At 43.6% G+C, this 16,965-nt stretch overlaps 1 protein-coding gene across 2 annotated transcripts in view; it reads right to left on the minus strand.

The window, feature by feature from the left end:
- Positions 1 to 1,361: 1,361 nt before the first annotated feature.
- Positions 1,362 to 16,965, minus strand: part of LOC139166408 (protein O-mannosyl-transferase TMEM260-like) — a 35,192-nt gene continuing 19,588 nt past the window's right edge. Inside the window, exons 4-5 of one of the 2 annotated variants that reach the window (XM_070749883.1) lie at positions 4,186 to 4,363; positions 1,362 to 1,656 (exon numbers count right to left, since the gene is read on the minus strand). In XM_070749883.1, the coding sequence (XP_070605984.1) occupies positions 1,456 to 1,656; positions 4,186 to 4,363 (379 nt within the window). In that variant the 3' untranslated portion in view covers positions 1,362 to 1,455. The remainder of the gene's footprint in view (positions 1,657 to 4,185; positions 4,364 to 16,965) is intronic. The other variant, XM_070749891.1, reaches the window with a different exon arrangement.

Below are 16,965 nucleotides of genomic sequence, written 5' to 3' on the forward strand. Positions count from 1 at the left end.
GCGCCAAAAGGCGCTCGCGCCGCACCAGCGCTCCCCCAAAATGGCGGCGCCCAGCCTCCGCGGCTCCTCGGGCTGCCGTCCGGGTCCTCCGACCCTGAGGCTTCTCCTGGCCTCACCGGGGGGCTGCATTGTCCCTGCCGCGTTCTCCACGGAGCTTTGGGGCTTCCGGCGGCGGCGGCGGCGGCGGCTTTCCCAGTAGCGCGCCGCTCCTCTAGCCTCATCAGCTGTGAGGCGCTCGTATCCCGTCTTGCGGGCGGCATCGAGCCTCCCAGTGGGGAGGGCGGACCTCCCCACCTTCGGCTGGCAGCCTCAGTATGGCCTCGGAGGCCAGGGACCCCCAGGCTGGTTGCTCCCCTGCGGGGTGTTCCCACTGGGGGAATACATAACCCCTGGGGAGGATCGTTGGGGGTGATGCCCGCTGAGGGCAGCGACCCCAAAGAAAACCGTCTGGATCCTCCTGTGTCTTCATTCTGAAAAACAAAGAACAGAAGATTAAACTGGTAATAACATTTATCACAATTTTATTTTTAAGTAAACCTTAAGCTACAACTCAGTATGTCTCTACTCATTGACTGAGTTTTTAAAACTGGCTCATGGGAAGAGCAGAGGGGGCGGTGCTAGATTAATATGTAAATCTAACTCAGTCTCTACCAATAGGATTGGAGTAATACCCATGTTGGACTCTCCTTCCAGATGCAATGGAGAAACAGAGAGAGTAGCAAATAATTGACAGCAACTCTGTGAATGAGCAACCTCCAACCCAGCGTCTTTCTCACATACAGATAGTTCTCATTTAATGACTGCCCTGTTTAGCAACCCTTTGAACTTACAATGGTGCTGAAAATGTATCCTTTTGACTGCTCCTGCATTTACCACTGTCGCAGTCTCATAACTGAGATTTGGGCTCTTCGTGGGCGCTTATGACCCTCACAGGATGACCATAAGCGTACTACACAGCCAGCTTCCAAAAAAGCAAAATCAATGGAGCTTTATGCAAATGTATGCAGAAGTTTTATGCAAATTTACACAACAAATTTGCATAAAAGAGGTCTTGCCTAACAACCACATCACTTAGTGATGGGGTCGCCAGTCCCAGTTTTGGTTATTAAGCATGGGCTATTCTTAAAATTCCAGCTCTGCCTTTTAGCTCAAAAAGACAAGATACCCTTGCACTCATTTTTCTCATCCCCACATGAGAAACAAACAGATGCAGACTTTTTATTAATTCTGTAGCCTCCTATTTATTGGGAGCTTGTGATGAATGTTTGATGCCTGGTATGCATGGTATGTCTGTATGTGTGTTTGGTTATGTATATTAAGGGGTTTTAATTTGCTTTTAGTATTGGATTATTATTGTATACTGTCTATGATTGCTCTTAGCCGCCCCGAGTTTTCGGAGAGGGGCGGCATATAAATCCAATAAAACTTGAAACTTATTATTGCTGTTGATTGTTATCACTTGGAACTGTCCATTGTTCGTACAGTTGGCCAGCTTGGGGGAAAGAACTCTCCGAGCAAGTTCCTAAACTCCCAAATACTCACACGCTCCCTGAACAAGCGAGCAGAAACCCACAAAGCAATGCAAAGGACGTAGATCACAATGGTATGTTGGTTGCACAAGCTAAGTCCACAAGAGAAGGCACCCACTTTACAGATCTGGAAAAAAAAAAGGAAAACATCAATTCTAATCATGGATTTAAATTCATTTTCCAAATCAACCAATAGGGTTGAGTTTGCAGCCCAATACTGTGTTTGTCCCTTGGACAAAAGGCCAAGGCCAGAGCTGTGGAGGATGACCACATCCTGTTCACATGGCTCCATGTTTACAATCCTGGAAGCCAAAATGTAGGGCCAGACTATCTTCGAGACCGCCTTGTACCATATAGCTCCCAGCAACCAATAAGGGTCCACAAAGTTGGTCTTCTCGAGGTCCTGTTAACTAAACATTGTTGGCTGGCAGGCCTGCAGTGTAGGGCCTTCTCTGTGGCTGCTCCGACTCTTTGGAATGAGCTACCTCCTGAGATCCAGACTACCCCACCCTATTGGCCTTCCGGAAAGCCATTAAGGCTTGGGTTTTCCGGCAGGCCTGGGGCCGTCAATCTGATGGTATACCATCGGGATATGATCTGTATGGTTTTTTAACTGTTTTAATTGTTGGTTTTAACTATTTTTAATTGTTTTTAAGGGGTCTTCATATTACATTGTGTGTTTTGTTTTTAGGTGGTGGGCTGCCCAGAGTCCTTTGGGAATTGGGCGGAATATAAATTCAAACAAACAAACAAACAAATAATTGAATGAATGAATGAATGAACATATAAATACATAAATAAAGTGACCATGCCCTGTTTCATAAAAGCTGCAATGGTTGGAACTTGATTGAGATGACGAGAAAAATCCAAGGATTGTATGACAGTAACCAACTAGAAGTTATCTTAGGTGGCCAGAAGTTGCACACAATATTTTGAGAACCAAGGGCTTCCGTGGGGTAGCCTGAGATTGCAGTAGATGTTAATCTTATGGCTTTCTTAGATTGGAATGCAAAACCATGCCACAAATTTGGGACTGTCGTGATCGAAAGGCTCAAAGATTGCAAAAACAGCTTATTCTGGAGCCATGTACTGTCAGGTTCTGCCTATCTTGTCCTAGGTCAGAGGTAGGCAAAGTTGGCTCTTCTATGACTAGCCATAGCATTAACGCTTATATACCACTTCCCAGCGCTTTACAGCCCTCTCTAAGTGGTTTACAGAGAGTAAGCATATTGCCCCCAACAATCTGGGTCCTCATTTTACCGACCTTAGAAAGAGGGAAGGCTGAGTCAACTCTGAGCCTACTGAAATTCGCTCTACCAAACTGCTGGCAGCCGGTGATCAGCAGAAGTAGCCTGCAGTGCTGTACTCTAACCACTGCACCACCGAGACACGTGGACTTCAACTCCAAGAATTCCTGAGCTAGTATGATTGGCTCAGGAATTCTGGGAGTTGAAGTCCACAAATCATAGAAGAGACAACTTTGCCTACCCCTGTCCTGGGTGAACTTTAATAATAATAATATATATAATAATATATATTGCAAGGCATGGGGGAACTAAGACATCTCCCCCAGGCTTTTTATATTTCATGTTTGGTATGTATGTGCTGTATGGTTTTTAATTATTGGGGTTTTTATATATTTTTATTATTAGATTTGTCCCATTGTTATACTGTTTTTATTACTGTTGTGAGCCGCCCCAAGTCTTCGGAGAGGGGTGGCATACAAATCTAATAAATTATTATTATTATTATTATTATTATTATTATTATTATTATTATTATTATTATATTTGTATGCTGCCCCTCTCTGAGGACTCGGAGCGGCTCACAACAGCAAAACACAATGTATAAATCTAATGTTAAAAGCAATTTAAAAACCTTCTTATAAAAAATAATCACACAATCTAACGAATCGTACATAAAAAACCATAGTAGCTAAGGGGTGTATCAGTTTCCCCATGCCTGGCGACAAAGGTTGGTTTTTAGGAGCTTTCGAAAGGCAAGGAGGGTGGGGGCAGTCCTAATCTCCGGGGGGAGTTTATTTCAGAGGGCTGGGGCCCCCACAGAGAAGGCTCTTCCCCTGGGTCCCGCCAGACGGCATTGTTTAGTCGACGGGATCTGGAGAAGGCCAACTCTGTGGGACCTAATCAGTCGCTGGGATTCGTGTGGCAGAAGGCGGTCCCGGAGATATTCTGGTCCGATGTCATGCCTTCCCCATCCCCAAACTGCGCTCCCTTAGGGGGTAGGGGAGGATATATTAAGAATGACTTCAGGAGGCTAGAGCTCTAACAAAGAGAGCTTTCCTAATTACGCCCAAGATCTACTTGAAAAATTGACTCACACATCTGTCACACCAATGGGAGAACCATCCACTCACCTTTCATACAAAGTGGCCCATGTTTAAAAGATCATTTAAAAGATCAGTGAAGGGAAAGAACTTTAGGCCAAGATCTTGCTGCTACTGCCAGTGAAAGCTACAACTTGTCCGATTCCCAACCAGCATCTGGCAAGTTACAAACCCCAATATGAAAATTCAGAGAGTCCAAGCATGAAGAACAATTGGCTTAAGCCACCCTGTGTAGTTTGGTCCTACTCCCCAGAGGCTTAAAGGGGAAAGGAAACCCTTCCTGGAGCCTTTTGATCCTGAGTAGGCTACCTTTGATCTCTCTTTTGCAGTTGTTGCTCCGTCAAATTGCACGGAAAGTGCCATCAGCAGCCCCACAAACAGATTGTTTAAGCTGAAAACCTCTGCTGTGATAGACCATTGCCACGTTAGACGGGAAAACGAAAACATCCCCACAGCAAAGACTCCTGCCGCCTGCGAGCCAGAAAGCCTGCAAACATAGATAACAAGAAAATGCATCTTTTTCCTCCATTATTACTCGTCCCCACTCATCAGAATTAAATACAAACAGACGCCACCTTCGCGGTGCTTCTCCTGCTGTCACCCCAAAACCCATACGGTAGCATCATGAAAAAAATAAAATATCTTTCTTTTTGGCAGGATCCCACCAAAGCCTAGGCTGCTGGCGTATTTTTTTAAGACTTGAATTTTAAATTAATAACTAATTAGGTTGTTATTACAGAAGAACAGCATCCCAAGATACTGATAAATCAAAACTACAGTGGCTTCACACGTGCTGGAACTGCAAAACGCTACGAGACACGGCGTACCGTAAGGCAGTTCGGTGCCCCTGCCTTTTATTCCCTTCTACCTAGATCAGCATTACTCCACCTCTGTGATTGTGGTGTGGACTTCAGGCATGCTGTGTAATCAGGGAGTTGAAGTCCACGCATCTTAAAAGTTGCTAAAGTTTCAGAAACACTAATTTGGAGAGTCTCCACAAACACAGACGTAGTCAGCTCTGCTGTTTCTGGAAGATGAACAAGGTTGGTCCTGTTTTTTGTACTTGGGGGGGGATGTGCCAGGGACCACCTGAACATCTAATTGCCCTGGAAAGTTGAAAAGAATCCCCTGGATATAGGCCAGGGCAAGCCACATCCATGTTGCCAAGAAATTGATTATGATTTATTTATTTATTTATTTAATTTATTATTTATTTATTATTTAGATTTGTATGCTGCCCCTCTCCGCAGACTCGGGGCGGCTCACAGCAAGATACAACAATTCATGACAAATCTAAATATAATTTAAAATATTTTTAAAAAACCCATTTACTAAATAAACATACACACAAACATACCATGCATAAATTGTACATGCCCGGGGGAGGTGATTCAGTTCCCCCATGCCTGACGACAAAGGTGGGTTTTAAGGAGTTTACGAAAGTTTATATTGATATGATATCCTAATGTGATAAGTTTATATTGATATGATATCCGAAAGTTTATATTGATATGATATCCTAATGTGATTTCATTGCTTATTTGTACCCAGACTATAATTAAGTGTTGTATTTCACAACTCCTAGAATTTATTTATTTACTTACTTACTTACTTACTTACTTACTTACTTACTTACTTACTTACTTACTTACTTATTGGATTTGTATGCCACCCCTCTCCGTAGACTCGGGGCGGCTAACAACAGTGATAAAAAACAGCATGTAACAACCAAATATTAAAACAACTAAAAAAAAACCTTATTATAAAACCAAACATACATACAAACATACCATGAGTAAATTGTAAAGGCCTAGGGGGAAAGACTATCTCAGTTCCCCCATGCCTGACAACAGAGGTGAGTTTTAAGGAGCTTACGAAAGGCGAGGAGGGTGGGGGCAATTCTAATCTCTGGGGGGGAGTTGGTTCCAGAGGGCCGGGGCCGCCACAGAGAAGGTTCTTCCCGCCAAACGACATTGTTTAGTTGACGGGACCCGGAGAAGGCCCACTCTGTGGGACCTAACTGGTCGCTGGGATTCGTGCAGCAGAAGGCGGTCCCTGAGATAATCTGGTCCGGTGCCATGAATTCTTGAGCCAATCATGCTAGCTCAGGAATTCTGGGAGTTGAAGTCCACATGTTTTTTCCTGAATGCCATCACTAAACAAATAATCCCCTCAACACTGTCAAACTATTTACCAAGTCTGCACTACTATTGATCTCATCATTCCTATCACCCATCTCCTCCCACTTAAGACTGTATGGCTGTAACAAACTTCCAGCAGACGTGGTTGGTAAATCCACAGTAACTGAATTTAAACATGCCTGGGATAAACATAGATCCATCCTAAGATTAAAATACAGGAAATAGTACAGTGATCCCCCGTTTATTGCGTCCCCAACCATTGCGAACAGGGTACTTCGCTATTTTTCAACCCGGAAGTCAAAATACCATCTACGCATGCGTGCCCGTTTTTTCTATGGGCACGCATGCGTAGATGGCAACCGGGAGATCAGCTGCTGGGCGGCTTCCCTGAGTCTTCCCCCTCTTGCTGGCGTCAGCGAGGAGTTTCCCCACCGCCCACGCAAACTCCTCGCTGCCGCCCGCCCTTCGCCCGCCCACGCCGTTCATTCTCGCCGCTTTTGAGCTGAGTCCGGAAGCGAATTCGCTCCCGGACTCAGCTCGAAAGCGCCGAGAACCAGCGTGGACAAGCCGTTCGTTGGCGCTTGCTATCGACGCTTTTGAGCTGAGTCCGGAAGCGAATTCGCTCCCGGACTCAGCTCGAAAGCGCCGAGAGCCAGCGCCCCCCGGACCCCCAACCCGGGTTTGGGGGGCTGCTAGGAAGCCCTCCATGCCGGCGGCAAACAGCCGCGCCGCCCCCAATCTTCGGCTCCTCGCTAGCGCTGTGGGAGTAAAAACACCATCTGCACATGCGCAGATGGTGTTTTTACTTCCGCAGCGCTACTTCGCGAAAACCCGCTCGTTGCGGGGGGTCCTGGAACGGAACCCTCGCAACGAGCGGGGGATCACTGTATAAGGGCAGACTAGATCAGTGTTTTTCAATCAGTGTGCCGTGGCACACTAGTGTGCCGTGAGACATGGTCAGGTGTGCCGCGAAGCTCAGAGAGAGAAAGAAAGCAAGAGAGAGAGAGAAAGCAAGAGAGAGAGAAAGAGAACAAGAGAGAGAGAGAAAGCAAGAGAGAGGGAAAGCGAACAAGAGAAAGAAAGCAAGAGAGAGAAAGAGAAAGAAAGAAAGCAAGAGAGAGAGAGAAAGAGAGAGAGAAAGAGAACAAGAGAGAGAGAGAAAGCAAGAGAGAGAGAAAGAGAACAAGAGAGAGAGAGAAAGCAAGAGAGAGAGAAAGAGAACAAGAGAAAGAAAGCAAGAGAGAGAAAGAGAAAGAAAGAAAGCAATAGAGAGAAAGAGAGGGAGGGAAGGAGAGAGAGAAAGACATAGAGGGAGGTAGGGAGGGAGAGAGAAAAAGAGCAAAAAAGAGGGGAAGGAAGAGAAAGAAAGAGGGATGGAGAGAGAAAGTAGGAAGGGAGAGAAAGAGGGAGGGAGAGAGAAATAGAGCAAAAGGAAGGAAGAGAATGAGCCCACCCTCCCCCCCGCTCAATGTGCCCCAGGGTTTCGTAAATGTAAAAAAATGTGCCGCGGCTCAAAAAAGGTTGAAAATCACTGGACTAGATGGACCATGGGATCTTTTTCTGCCATCAATTTTCTATGTTTCTATGTTTCTAACATTGTTGTTTATAGCCTTACAATTTATATTGACTGCTTCCTAATGTGATATGAGTGTTTATTTAAACCCCATGACTATCATTAATTGTATCTTATGATTCTTGACAAACTTATCTTTTCTTTATGTAGTCTGAGGCATATGCACCAAGACAAATTCCCTGTGTGTCCAATCACACTTGGCCAATAAAGAATTCTATTCTGTTCTGTTCTATTCATGAGAATTAGTCCAAAACATCTCTATGTTACACTTTATACAACAGAGTTTTAGGTTTATTTAAATGCCACATTTAGACCTCAACATATACTAGATTCCCCCCTCCCATATGAAATATTATAGCTTAAATATTTTACACAGGCTATGGATGCTGAGAGAATATACTAATTTATTCATACTTATTTACATAGAAAAAATTTCCAATTCAAAATGTACAAAGTCCAATGTACAAATGTCTTTTTATTTTGTTTTTAAAACTCAGAAACAAAGTATGTGAAAATTCAAGAGTTGATATATAAAAAAAGTATTCCTTTGCACGATATTAACCACAGTATATTATTCACTGGTGTCAAATTTGGTGTTATCCACTAATTTACACAGTTCTCAAGGGAGATTAGTATTTATGGAAATCCAGAATATCAGTGGTTATTTGATGGCATTTACATATCTGAAAATTATGAGTAGCATATTGTGAATACCACTCACTAAAGACGGTTTGTGTTTTTGTTTGTGAGCTTCCAAAATGCATCAGGTTGGCTGCTATTCGTGGTAGGATCAGGACTATATTTTCGGTTGGCCAACCCTCATAGCTAATAAGATTGCAAAACTCAAAAGAAAAATGCTCAGTGATCACACTATTTCATTTTTCCAAAAAGCTGAAGAAAAGACAAGAGGAGGTCTACTTCTTCTAGATCTGATTCCAGCCAACAGATTTTTTTTAAAAAAAACCCTTTTCATATTGAAAGTTTGTCATAAATCAAATTTATTTATTTATTTATTTATTTACTTACTTACTTACTTACTTACTTACTTACTTACTTACTTACTTACTTACTTACTTACTTACTTATTGGATTTGTATGCCGCCCCTCGCCATGGATTCGGGGTGGCTAACAACAGTGATAAAAACAGCATGTAACAATCCAATACTAAAACAACTAAAAACCCCTATTATAAAACCAAACATACATACACACATACCATGCATAAATTGTAGAAGCCTAGGGGGAAAGAATACCTCAGTTCCCCCATGCCTAACGGCAGAGGTGGGTTTTTAAGGAGCTTACGAAAGGCAAGGAGGGTGGGGGCTATTCTAATCTCTGGGGGGAGTTGGTTCCAGAGGGCCGGGGCCGCCACAGAGAAGGCTCTTCCCCTGGGTCCTGCCAAATGACATTGTTTAGTTGACGGGACCTGGAGAAGGCCCACTCTGTGGGACCCAACTGGTCGCTGGGATTCGTGCGGCAGAAGACGGTCCCGGAGATAATCTGGTCCGGTGCCATGAAGGGCTTTATAGGTCATAACCAACACTTTGAATTGTGACCGGAAACTGATCGGCAACCAATGCAGACTGTGGAGTGTTGGTGTGACATGGGCATATTTAGGGAAGGCCATGATTGCTCTCGCAGCTGCATTCTACACGATCTGAAGTTTCCGAACACTTTTCAAAGGCAGCCCCATGTAGAGAGCATTACAGTAGTCGACCCTCGAGGTGATGAGGACATGATTTACTGCAATTAACAATCTCACGATGCAAAAAGCACAGAACACATTATTCCCATATATTTTTTCTTGTAAGGGCTTCTGGATGGCCAATATAGGAAATCTCAAAAGGAAGCTTAATAGAGAAGAAACATGCTCAGTCCCAAGCTATTTAAACATATTTAAAATGTATTTATTCTGAATCCAAATAGCTCAGGGCAAACTTTCCTTAGGGAAACAATAATCTTCAATTTCACAAGTAGAGAACAAATGGGGAGAACTAGAAGTCTTAATGCAGGAAGATGAATATGATTTAGTGGGCAATGGAAGCATAAGGGGAGGAAATTCATAAGTAAAATGCAAAGATTGGATACATGGACACAATGCATTTGAAAGGAACAGGCCACACACAGAGAGAGAATGTCACACGTGAAGGAGGCGTAGCCATGCTCTGACATCCAGAAATTTGAGCATGAATGACTAATATTTGAGGGAAACACAATGGAAGGGAAACAACAACAGTTGCATTATAGACAACTGAAACAGGTAGAGCATCTGAATAGAAGGTAGACCAGGGTGGCACAATGGTTAGAGTGCAGCACTGCAGGCTACTTCAGGTAACTGCTAGCTGTAGTTCAGCAATTCAAATCTCACCACAGACTCAAGGTTGACTCAGCCTTCCATCCTTCTAATGTGGATAAAATGAGGACACAGATTGTTGGGGGCAATATGCTGATTCTGCAAACCGCTTAGAGGGGGCTGTAAAAGCACTATGAAGCTATGATCAAGGATGGTTGCCGATCAGTTTCCGGTCACAATTCAAAGTGTTGGTTATGACCTTTAAAGCCCTTCATGGCATTGGACCAGAATATCTCCGAGACCGCCTCCTGCCGCACGAATCCCAGCGACCGATTAGGTCCCACAGAGTGGGCCTTCTCCGGGTCCCGTCAACTAAACAATGTCGGTTGGCGGGCCCCAGGGGAAGAGCCTTCTCTGTGGCGGCACCGGCCCTCTGGAACCAACTCCCCCCGGAGATTAGAACTGCCCCTACTCTTCCTGCCTTCCGTAAACTCCTTAAAACCCACCTTTGCCGTCAGGCATGGGGGAACTGAAACATCTTCCCCTGGGCATGTTTAATTTATATATGGTATGCTTGTGTCTATGTCTGTTAGTATATAGGGTCTTTTTAAATCTTTAAATTTTAAATTTATCAGATTATTTATGATTTGTTTCCACGTGTTGTGAGCCGCCCCGAGTCTTCGGAGAGGGGCGGCATACAAATCTAAGTAATAAATAAATAAATAAATAAATAAATAAATAAAATGGAGCACCTCCCTTATGAAACCAGGTTGTAATGCCTTGGCCTTGAAAGACGGCGTTTAAGGGGTGATTTGATCGAAGAGTATAAAATCATGCATGGGATAGAAAAGGTGGATAGAGAAAAAATATTTTCTCTATCACACAATACTAGGATGAGGGGGCACTCCCTAAAGCTCATAGGTAAGAAAGTGAGGACAAATCAAGGGAAATATTTCTTCACCCAGAGGGTCGTTGGTTTATGGAATTCACTTCCAGAAGAGGTTGTGACAGCTGTCAGCCTGGATAGCTTCAAGGCAAGATTAGACAGATTCATGGATGCCAAGTGTTTCGGTGGTTATTGAAACGGATGTCCATGTGCCTCCTCTATGTTGGTCGAGGCAGGCAGGATTCCCTTGAGTACCATTTGTTGGGGGTCAGGGGAAAGGGAGAGTTTTCCCTTCTCTTCCTGCTTGAGATCCCCATGGACAATTGGTGGGCCACTGTGTGACACAGAATGTTGGACTCGATGGGCTGTGGCCTGATTTAGCATGGCTCTTTTTATGTTCTTATGTAAGCGGTATATACCGTATTTTTCGCTCCATAAGACGCAGGTTTTTTCCTCCCAAAGTAGGAAGAAAAATCAGCCCCGTCTTATGGAGCGAAGATGCAGGCAGGGAGGGGGGAGGAGGCTGCGAACTCGGAAGCGCCATCCCGCCGGCTGGCTGGCTAGCTGCTGCCTGGCCCCCTCCCTCCCGGAGGAGGGTCTCCCTCCGCACCACCAGCGGCGCTCCCCCCGCCAGCCAGCCAGCCAAGCCCCGCGCCCGCCAGAACCGGCTCCTCGCTCTCCCCCCGCCGCCCGCAGCATTTGCAGGAGGTGGGGAGGGTCGGGCGGCCCGCCAAGGCCAGGAGGGATGCTGCTGCCCCCCCTTCCCTCTCTCCGTCTTCAATGTCGGGAGCGCACGGGCGGTTGCGCGCACTCCCTATCTCCCTGCTAGCCCACTCGGAATATTCAAAATAAGAAAAGCCTTTGCCGGCCCCGCCTCTCCTGCAACCCCCTTGCTGAGAGCCCGGGACAGAGAAAGAGACAGAAAGAAAACAAGAGAGAGAAAGTGAGAAGAAGAGAGAGAAAGAGGGGAGAGAGAGAGGAAGAGAGAGGGGGAGAGAGAGGAAGAGAGGGGGAGGGAGAAAGAGAGTGGGAGAGGGGGGAGAGATAGCAAGAGAGGGAGAGAGAGAAAGAGAGAGGGAAAGGGGGGAGAGGGGGGAGAGAAAGAGAGAGGGAGAGGGGGGAGAGATAGCAAGAGAGGGAGAGAGAGAAAGAGAGAGGGAAAGGGGGAGAGAGGGGGGAGAGAAAGAGAGAGGGAGGGAGAGAGAGGAAATAAAGGAAGAGGAGAGAGAGAAAGGAAGAGAAAGAAAGAAAGAGGGATAGAAAGAGAGAGAGAGTGAGAGATGCTCAGTGAGCCTTTCTTTGAAGTTGCCTTTCTTTCTTTCTTTCTTTCTCTCTTTCTTTCTCTCTTTCTTTCTTTTTCTCTCTTGCTCTCTTGCTCTTTCATTCTTTTTTCTTTCTCTTGCTTTCTTTCTTTCTCTTGCTTTCTCACCTTCCTTCCCTCCTTCCATTTCTTTCATTCCCCCTCTCTATTTTTATTTCTCTTTCATTTTCTTTCTTTCTCTCTTTCTTGCTTGCTTTCTTGCTCTTTTTCTTTCTCTCTTTTACCTTCCCTTCCTCTATTTCTTCTTTTCTTTCTCCTTCCTACCTTCTTCCTTCCCTCCCTCCCTTCAGTCCTTCCTCTCTTACTCTCCCCTTTCATAAGTTTCCTTGCTTCCTTCCTCTGTTCCTGTCCCTTCCCCCTTTCTTTCTTTCTTTCTTTCTTTCCTTCCTTCCTTTCCTCCCTCCATTTCTTGCTTTCCTTTTCCTTCCTCCCTTCTTTCCTCCCTCACTCCCTTCTTTCACTCCTTCCTCTCTTCCTCTCCCCTTTTTGGCTCAAAATATTTTTTTTCTATTTTCCTCCTCTAAAATCTAGGTGCGTCTTATCAGCAGGTGCGTCTTATAGAGCGAAAAATATGGTAAGTCTAAATGCCCTTGCTAGATGCTATTGCTATAATATTGTTCTGGACATTAATTTTCAGAGAGGAAACCTATTAATAATGGAAGTTTTAACTACAATGGCACTCATATGGCCAAGACTGCAAAAATTGACTTATTGTTTTATTTTCCAAAAAGCTAAAAAAGAGTTAAGAGGTCATCTCTCTCCTAGATCTGATCCCAGCCAAATGGAGAAGAGCTAGCTGAAAACCAGAGAAGTACTAATTGAGATCTTTTGAACAGATATTCTCAATTTAAATGAAGTACAACTGAACCTAATTCCATGGGGGGGAAATGGGGGAAAGGAAGCTTAGAAAATCATTCTGAATCTATAGGGAACTTTCACTTGTGCTAAGAGTTTAAAAGGACAGAAACACAACATGGACAATCAGTATACAGTGTTCCCTCGATTTTTGCGGGGAATGCGTTCCGAGACCGCCCGCGAAAGTCGAATTTCCGCAAAGTAGAGATGCGGAAGTAAATACACTATTTTTGGCTATGAACAGTATCACAAGCCTTCCCGTAACACTTTAAACCCCTAAACTGCAATTTCTCATTCCCTTAGCAACCATTTAGATTATTACTCATCGTGTTTATTTATTAAAGTTTATTAAAAAAAATATTTATTAAAGGCGGACGAAAGTTTGGCGATGACGTATGACGTCATCAGGCGAGAAAAAGTATTTTTTAATTAATTTTTTTGAAAAACCGTGGTATAGCCGTTTCGCGAAGTTCGAACCCGCGAAAATCAAGGGACCACTGTACTCACTAAAGACTAGCAAAGAGTACACAGTTATAGAAAGAAGGCTAAAAATAGCAAAGGAGGTTTTTTTGTTTGCCAGAGAAGGTAGAAACAATACTAATGGCTATTTTGGCAATAACTGTCATCTGTTAAGTGTTTAGCTCATTTTTACTTCAGGAAAAGAAAAACTATGTGGACTAACTCGTGGGTGATTAGTTGAAAGGCAGACAGACTTCACATCTCTGAAATATTATATATAGGTAGTCCTCAACTTAAAACCATTCATTTATTACTGTTTGAAGTTCCAGAAGTACTGAAAAGAGTGACTTATTTTACCATTTTTCAGTTATGACTGTTGCAGCATCCCCATGATCATGTGATCAAAATTTGGATGCTAGGCAAATGATTCATATTTATGATAGTGTCCTGAAGTCATGTGATCACCTTTTGAAACTTTTTGACAATGAAAGTGTTGTGGCCTATTCGCATCATTAGCATTGGATCCAGAGGACTCAGAGACAGTGGAGGCACAATACAACAGCCTGTATTCCTGGCACCCGAGACTGACAGCAAAGAAGACGTGGTGTCAAAGGCTGAAGAGCAGCCAGGGCCTTCTGCACATCCTGAGATGAGTGACTCAGGAGAAGAGGAGGAGCCTCTTCTTGATGCTAGGATTCACAGGGCCTATAGGAGGCAAGAGTGGTTACTCAGGAGGAGGCTTCCTTGTGAGTATCATTGCTGGCTACTGGGCCATGCCTTCAGGCTATTTAAGGAGGAGTCACAGACACTTCGGTGCAGAGGACAATGCAGTTTCATTCCAGAATCTTGTCTCTGGCTTGTGTTTTTTTTAAAAAACACATTCTTATCTACATTAATTAGCTCCAGGCTTCCAGCCAACTTCTGTAAGTCTACAATATGGAACTTTGCTGCAATCTAGTTGTGTTTACCTATTCTTGGGACTCAGGCCAGCTGCTAAGACATTATAAACAGTGTGGTGAAGCCTTTGTTAGATTTTACTTACTGTTAAAAAGACTGAAAACTGCTAAGACTTTTGTTAGTAGTAAAACTTTTAGTATTAAATCTGGTGGTGTGCATCTTATTTTGGGGGGGCTCGACGCTGGAACAGAACAGAAAGTCAATGGGAAAACCAGATTCATTTAATAACCATGTTACTAACTTAACAACTGCAGTGATTCACTTAACAACTGTGGCAAAAAGGGTCATAAAATGAGGCAAAGCTCACAAATATTGTGCTTAGCAACAACTATTTTGAGCTCAATTGTGTTCATAAGTCAAGGACTAGCTGGATATTTATATTTCTGATATTATACAGCCATTTGTTGCTGTTCCTGCTCCTCACCTTCCCAAAGCTCTGTATAATATTCTAGCCACCTTCTTTTAAATCTGGGGAAATATCCTAGTAAATCCATCTGCGTTTACAAAGTTTGGTTTTAACTTTCCACATTTTTTTGTTTTGTTACAGCTTTCTTGGTATAATCCAACCGAATGCTGCAAATTCAAAGCCCAGAAATGCTTTGGGGAAAATACAGTAGAATGGAATTTTTTTATTGGCCAAGTGTGATTGGACACACAAGGAATTCGTCTTGGTGCACATGCTCTCAGTACACATAAAAGAAAAGATAAGTTCATCAAGAATCATAAGGTACAACACAATGATAGTCCAGGTACAAATAAGAAATCCAATCATATTATTTTTTGTTTGTTTGTTTGTTTATATGCCGCCCAATTCCCAAAGGACTCTGGGCGCAACCAGTCAATATAAATTGTATTTATATTTATAATATTAGGAACCAATCAATATAAATTGTAATTGTAATAAATTGTACACTTGGAGAGAGTTACTTCTACCTGCATGCTCCCTTATGGGACATTCCTGAGAAGTATCATGTAAACGAAGGGCACCACCAAAATAGATACTGCAATGAAATCCACTTTTTCCTTGGGCGGAAGTGATGAAAACTATGTCATCGGATGGGGTTCCTTAGACCTCTACAGGTGGCAGCGATCTCTCAAGGCAGCCCGGGAGGCGTTATGACCCCAGTCCATCATTTTGAGATGCATGTCCTCATATACATTTGAAATGCAGGCTTTTTTTTCCCCTCTCTCTCCTGGACACTTGAAGCAGAGCTTGGATGCCAGTCACCGAACAGAAAGGTGAAGGTGGGGAGGGAGGGAGGAAGAGAGGAGAAGGGGATGAACTTGGCAGGAAACAGATTTAGCAATTTAAATGTTTTATAAGTGGGAGGGGGTGGGGTTTCTCCCCTCCCAATAATTGGGGAAACTTTTCATAATCTGACATTTGTTAAAAAAGAAAAAGAAAGAAAAACCCCAGCAACTTATTAGAAATTATGCAGCAAGAGTAGCTGTGGAAATATGAGCTCGCTTCACAATTATGAAGTGGAGCTCGGAAGCCCTGGCCTATTGTGAAAAGTGGCATAAACCCCACAGAGGGCCTATCAGCTCCCTGGCAGGCAGGGGACTGCTCCATTGAAAGCTAGAGATACAAGCTTCAGGGCAAAAACCTGGCAGCTCCCTCCTGACCTCACAATCCCCTACTGCTGACAGATCCAAGCTCCATAGCAAATTAGACCTTCTCACATTACAATTGCAGAAGACAGATTCCATTAGCGGTATCTGAAATTGAGTGGAGAGCAGCTCCGTTATCAGACCTGACTCATAAGCGGTGCTATTAATCAGAGCTATGATAGCATTTATATATTTCAAGCTATCTGCCGCGGCTGTGATATTCCGCTACAAAGGGTTGATGGGACTTAGGGAAGGGAACAATGGAGCTTTCTGGGAAAAGCAGAGTAAATCAAGAAAGTCTATGACTTCCACACATTCTGAAGGGATTGTGGTTTACATAAATTTTCTCCCAATTGGAGACTGAGCTCTTCCTCATCTTACACATGGGATTTAGTTGTCACTCAATGGGAACAGCTGTGAAAAGGTGAAGCGGCCCACGGTTCAGAATACTGCCTCCGCTTTTAAAGCAATTAACCCATGAACAGGAGGATACCTGGTGATATCAAGAGGATTAGACTAGGCAGTGCTTTATTAACATTTCCTTGAACTAATTCTAACTCTGACTAGCTGTCATGAAAGGGCTCTTCAGTCTTTCTTTTTTAATTTTATTTTAAGGAGAGAAAGGGAGAAACTTGGCCTGTTTTTTTTTTTATCCCCCCCCCCTTTTCCCCTCCACTCGCGCCCACTTTCAGAATGAGGCTCATATCCTCAAACCTAAAGTGTGTCTCGATTTTTTTTAAAGTAAATGCAAATTAGGATGGGTGGGGGTAAGATTTATTTAATGTAGCTCTTAAGTCTAATTCAATGCAAATTTTCTGCAAGAAAAATCTGTGCGTGTGTGTTTGTGTGTGTGAGAGAGAGAGAGTGTGTGTGAAAGAGAAAGAGAGATCAATTAGCCAAAAGGTCACCTAAAAAAGAAATTAATACAAGAGCTTTCTGTAGTCTTTTATTGCACATCCTTGCTTTGTTAAGAATGTTCTTTCATTTAAATAT

The sequence above is a fragment of the Erythrolamprus reginae genome, chromosome 1 (assembly GCF_031021105.1).
Source record: "Erythrolamprus reginae isolate rEryReg1 chromosome 1, rEryReg1.hap1, whole genome shotgun sequence".
NCBI lineage: Eukaryota > Metazoa > Chordata > Lepidosauria > Squamata > Dipsadidae > Erythrolamprus > Erythrolamprus reginae.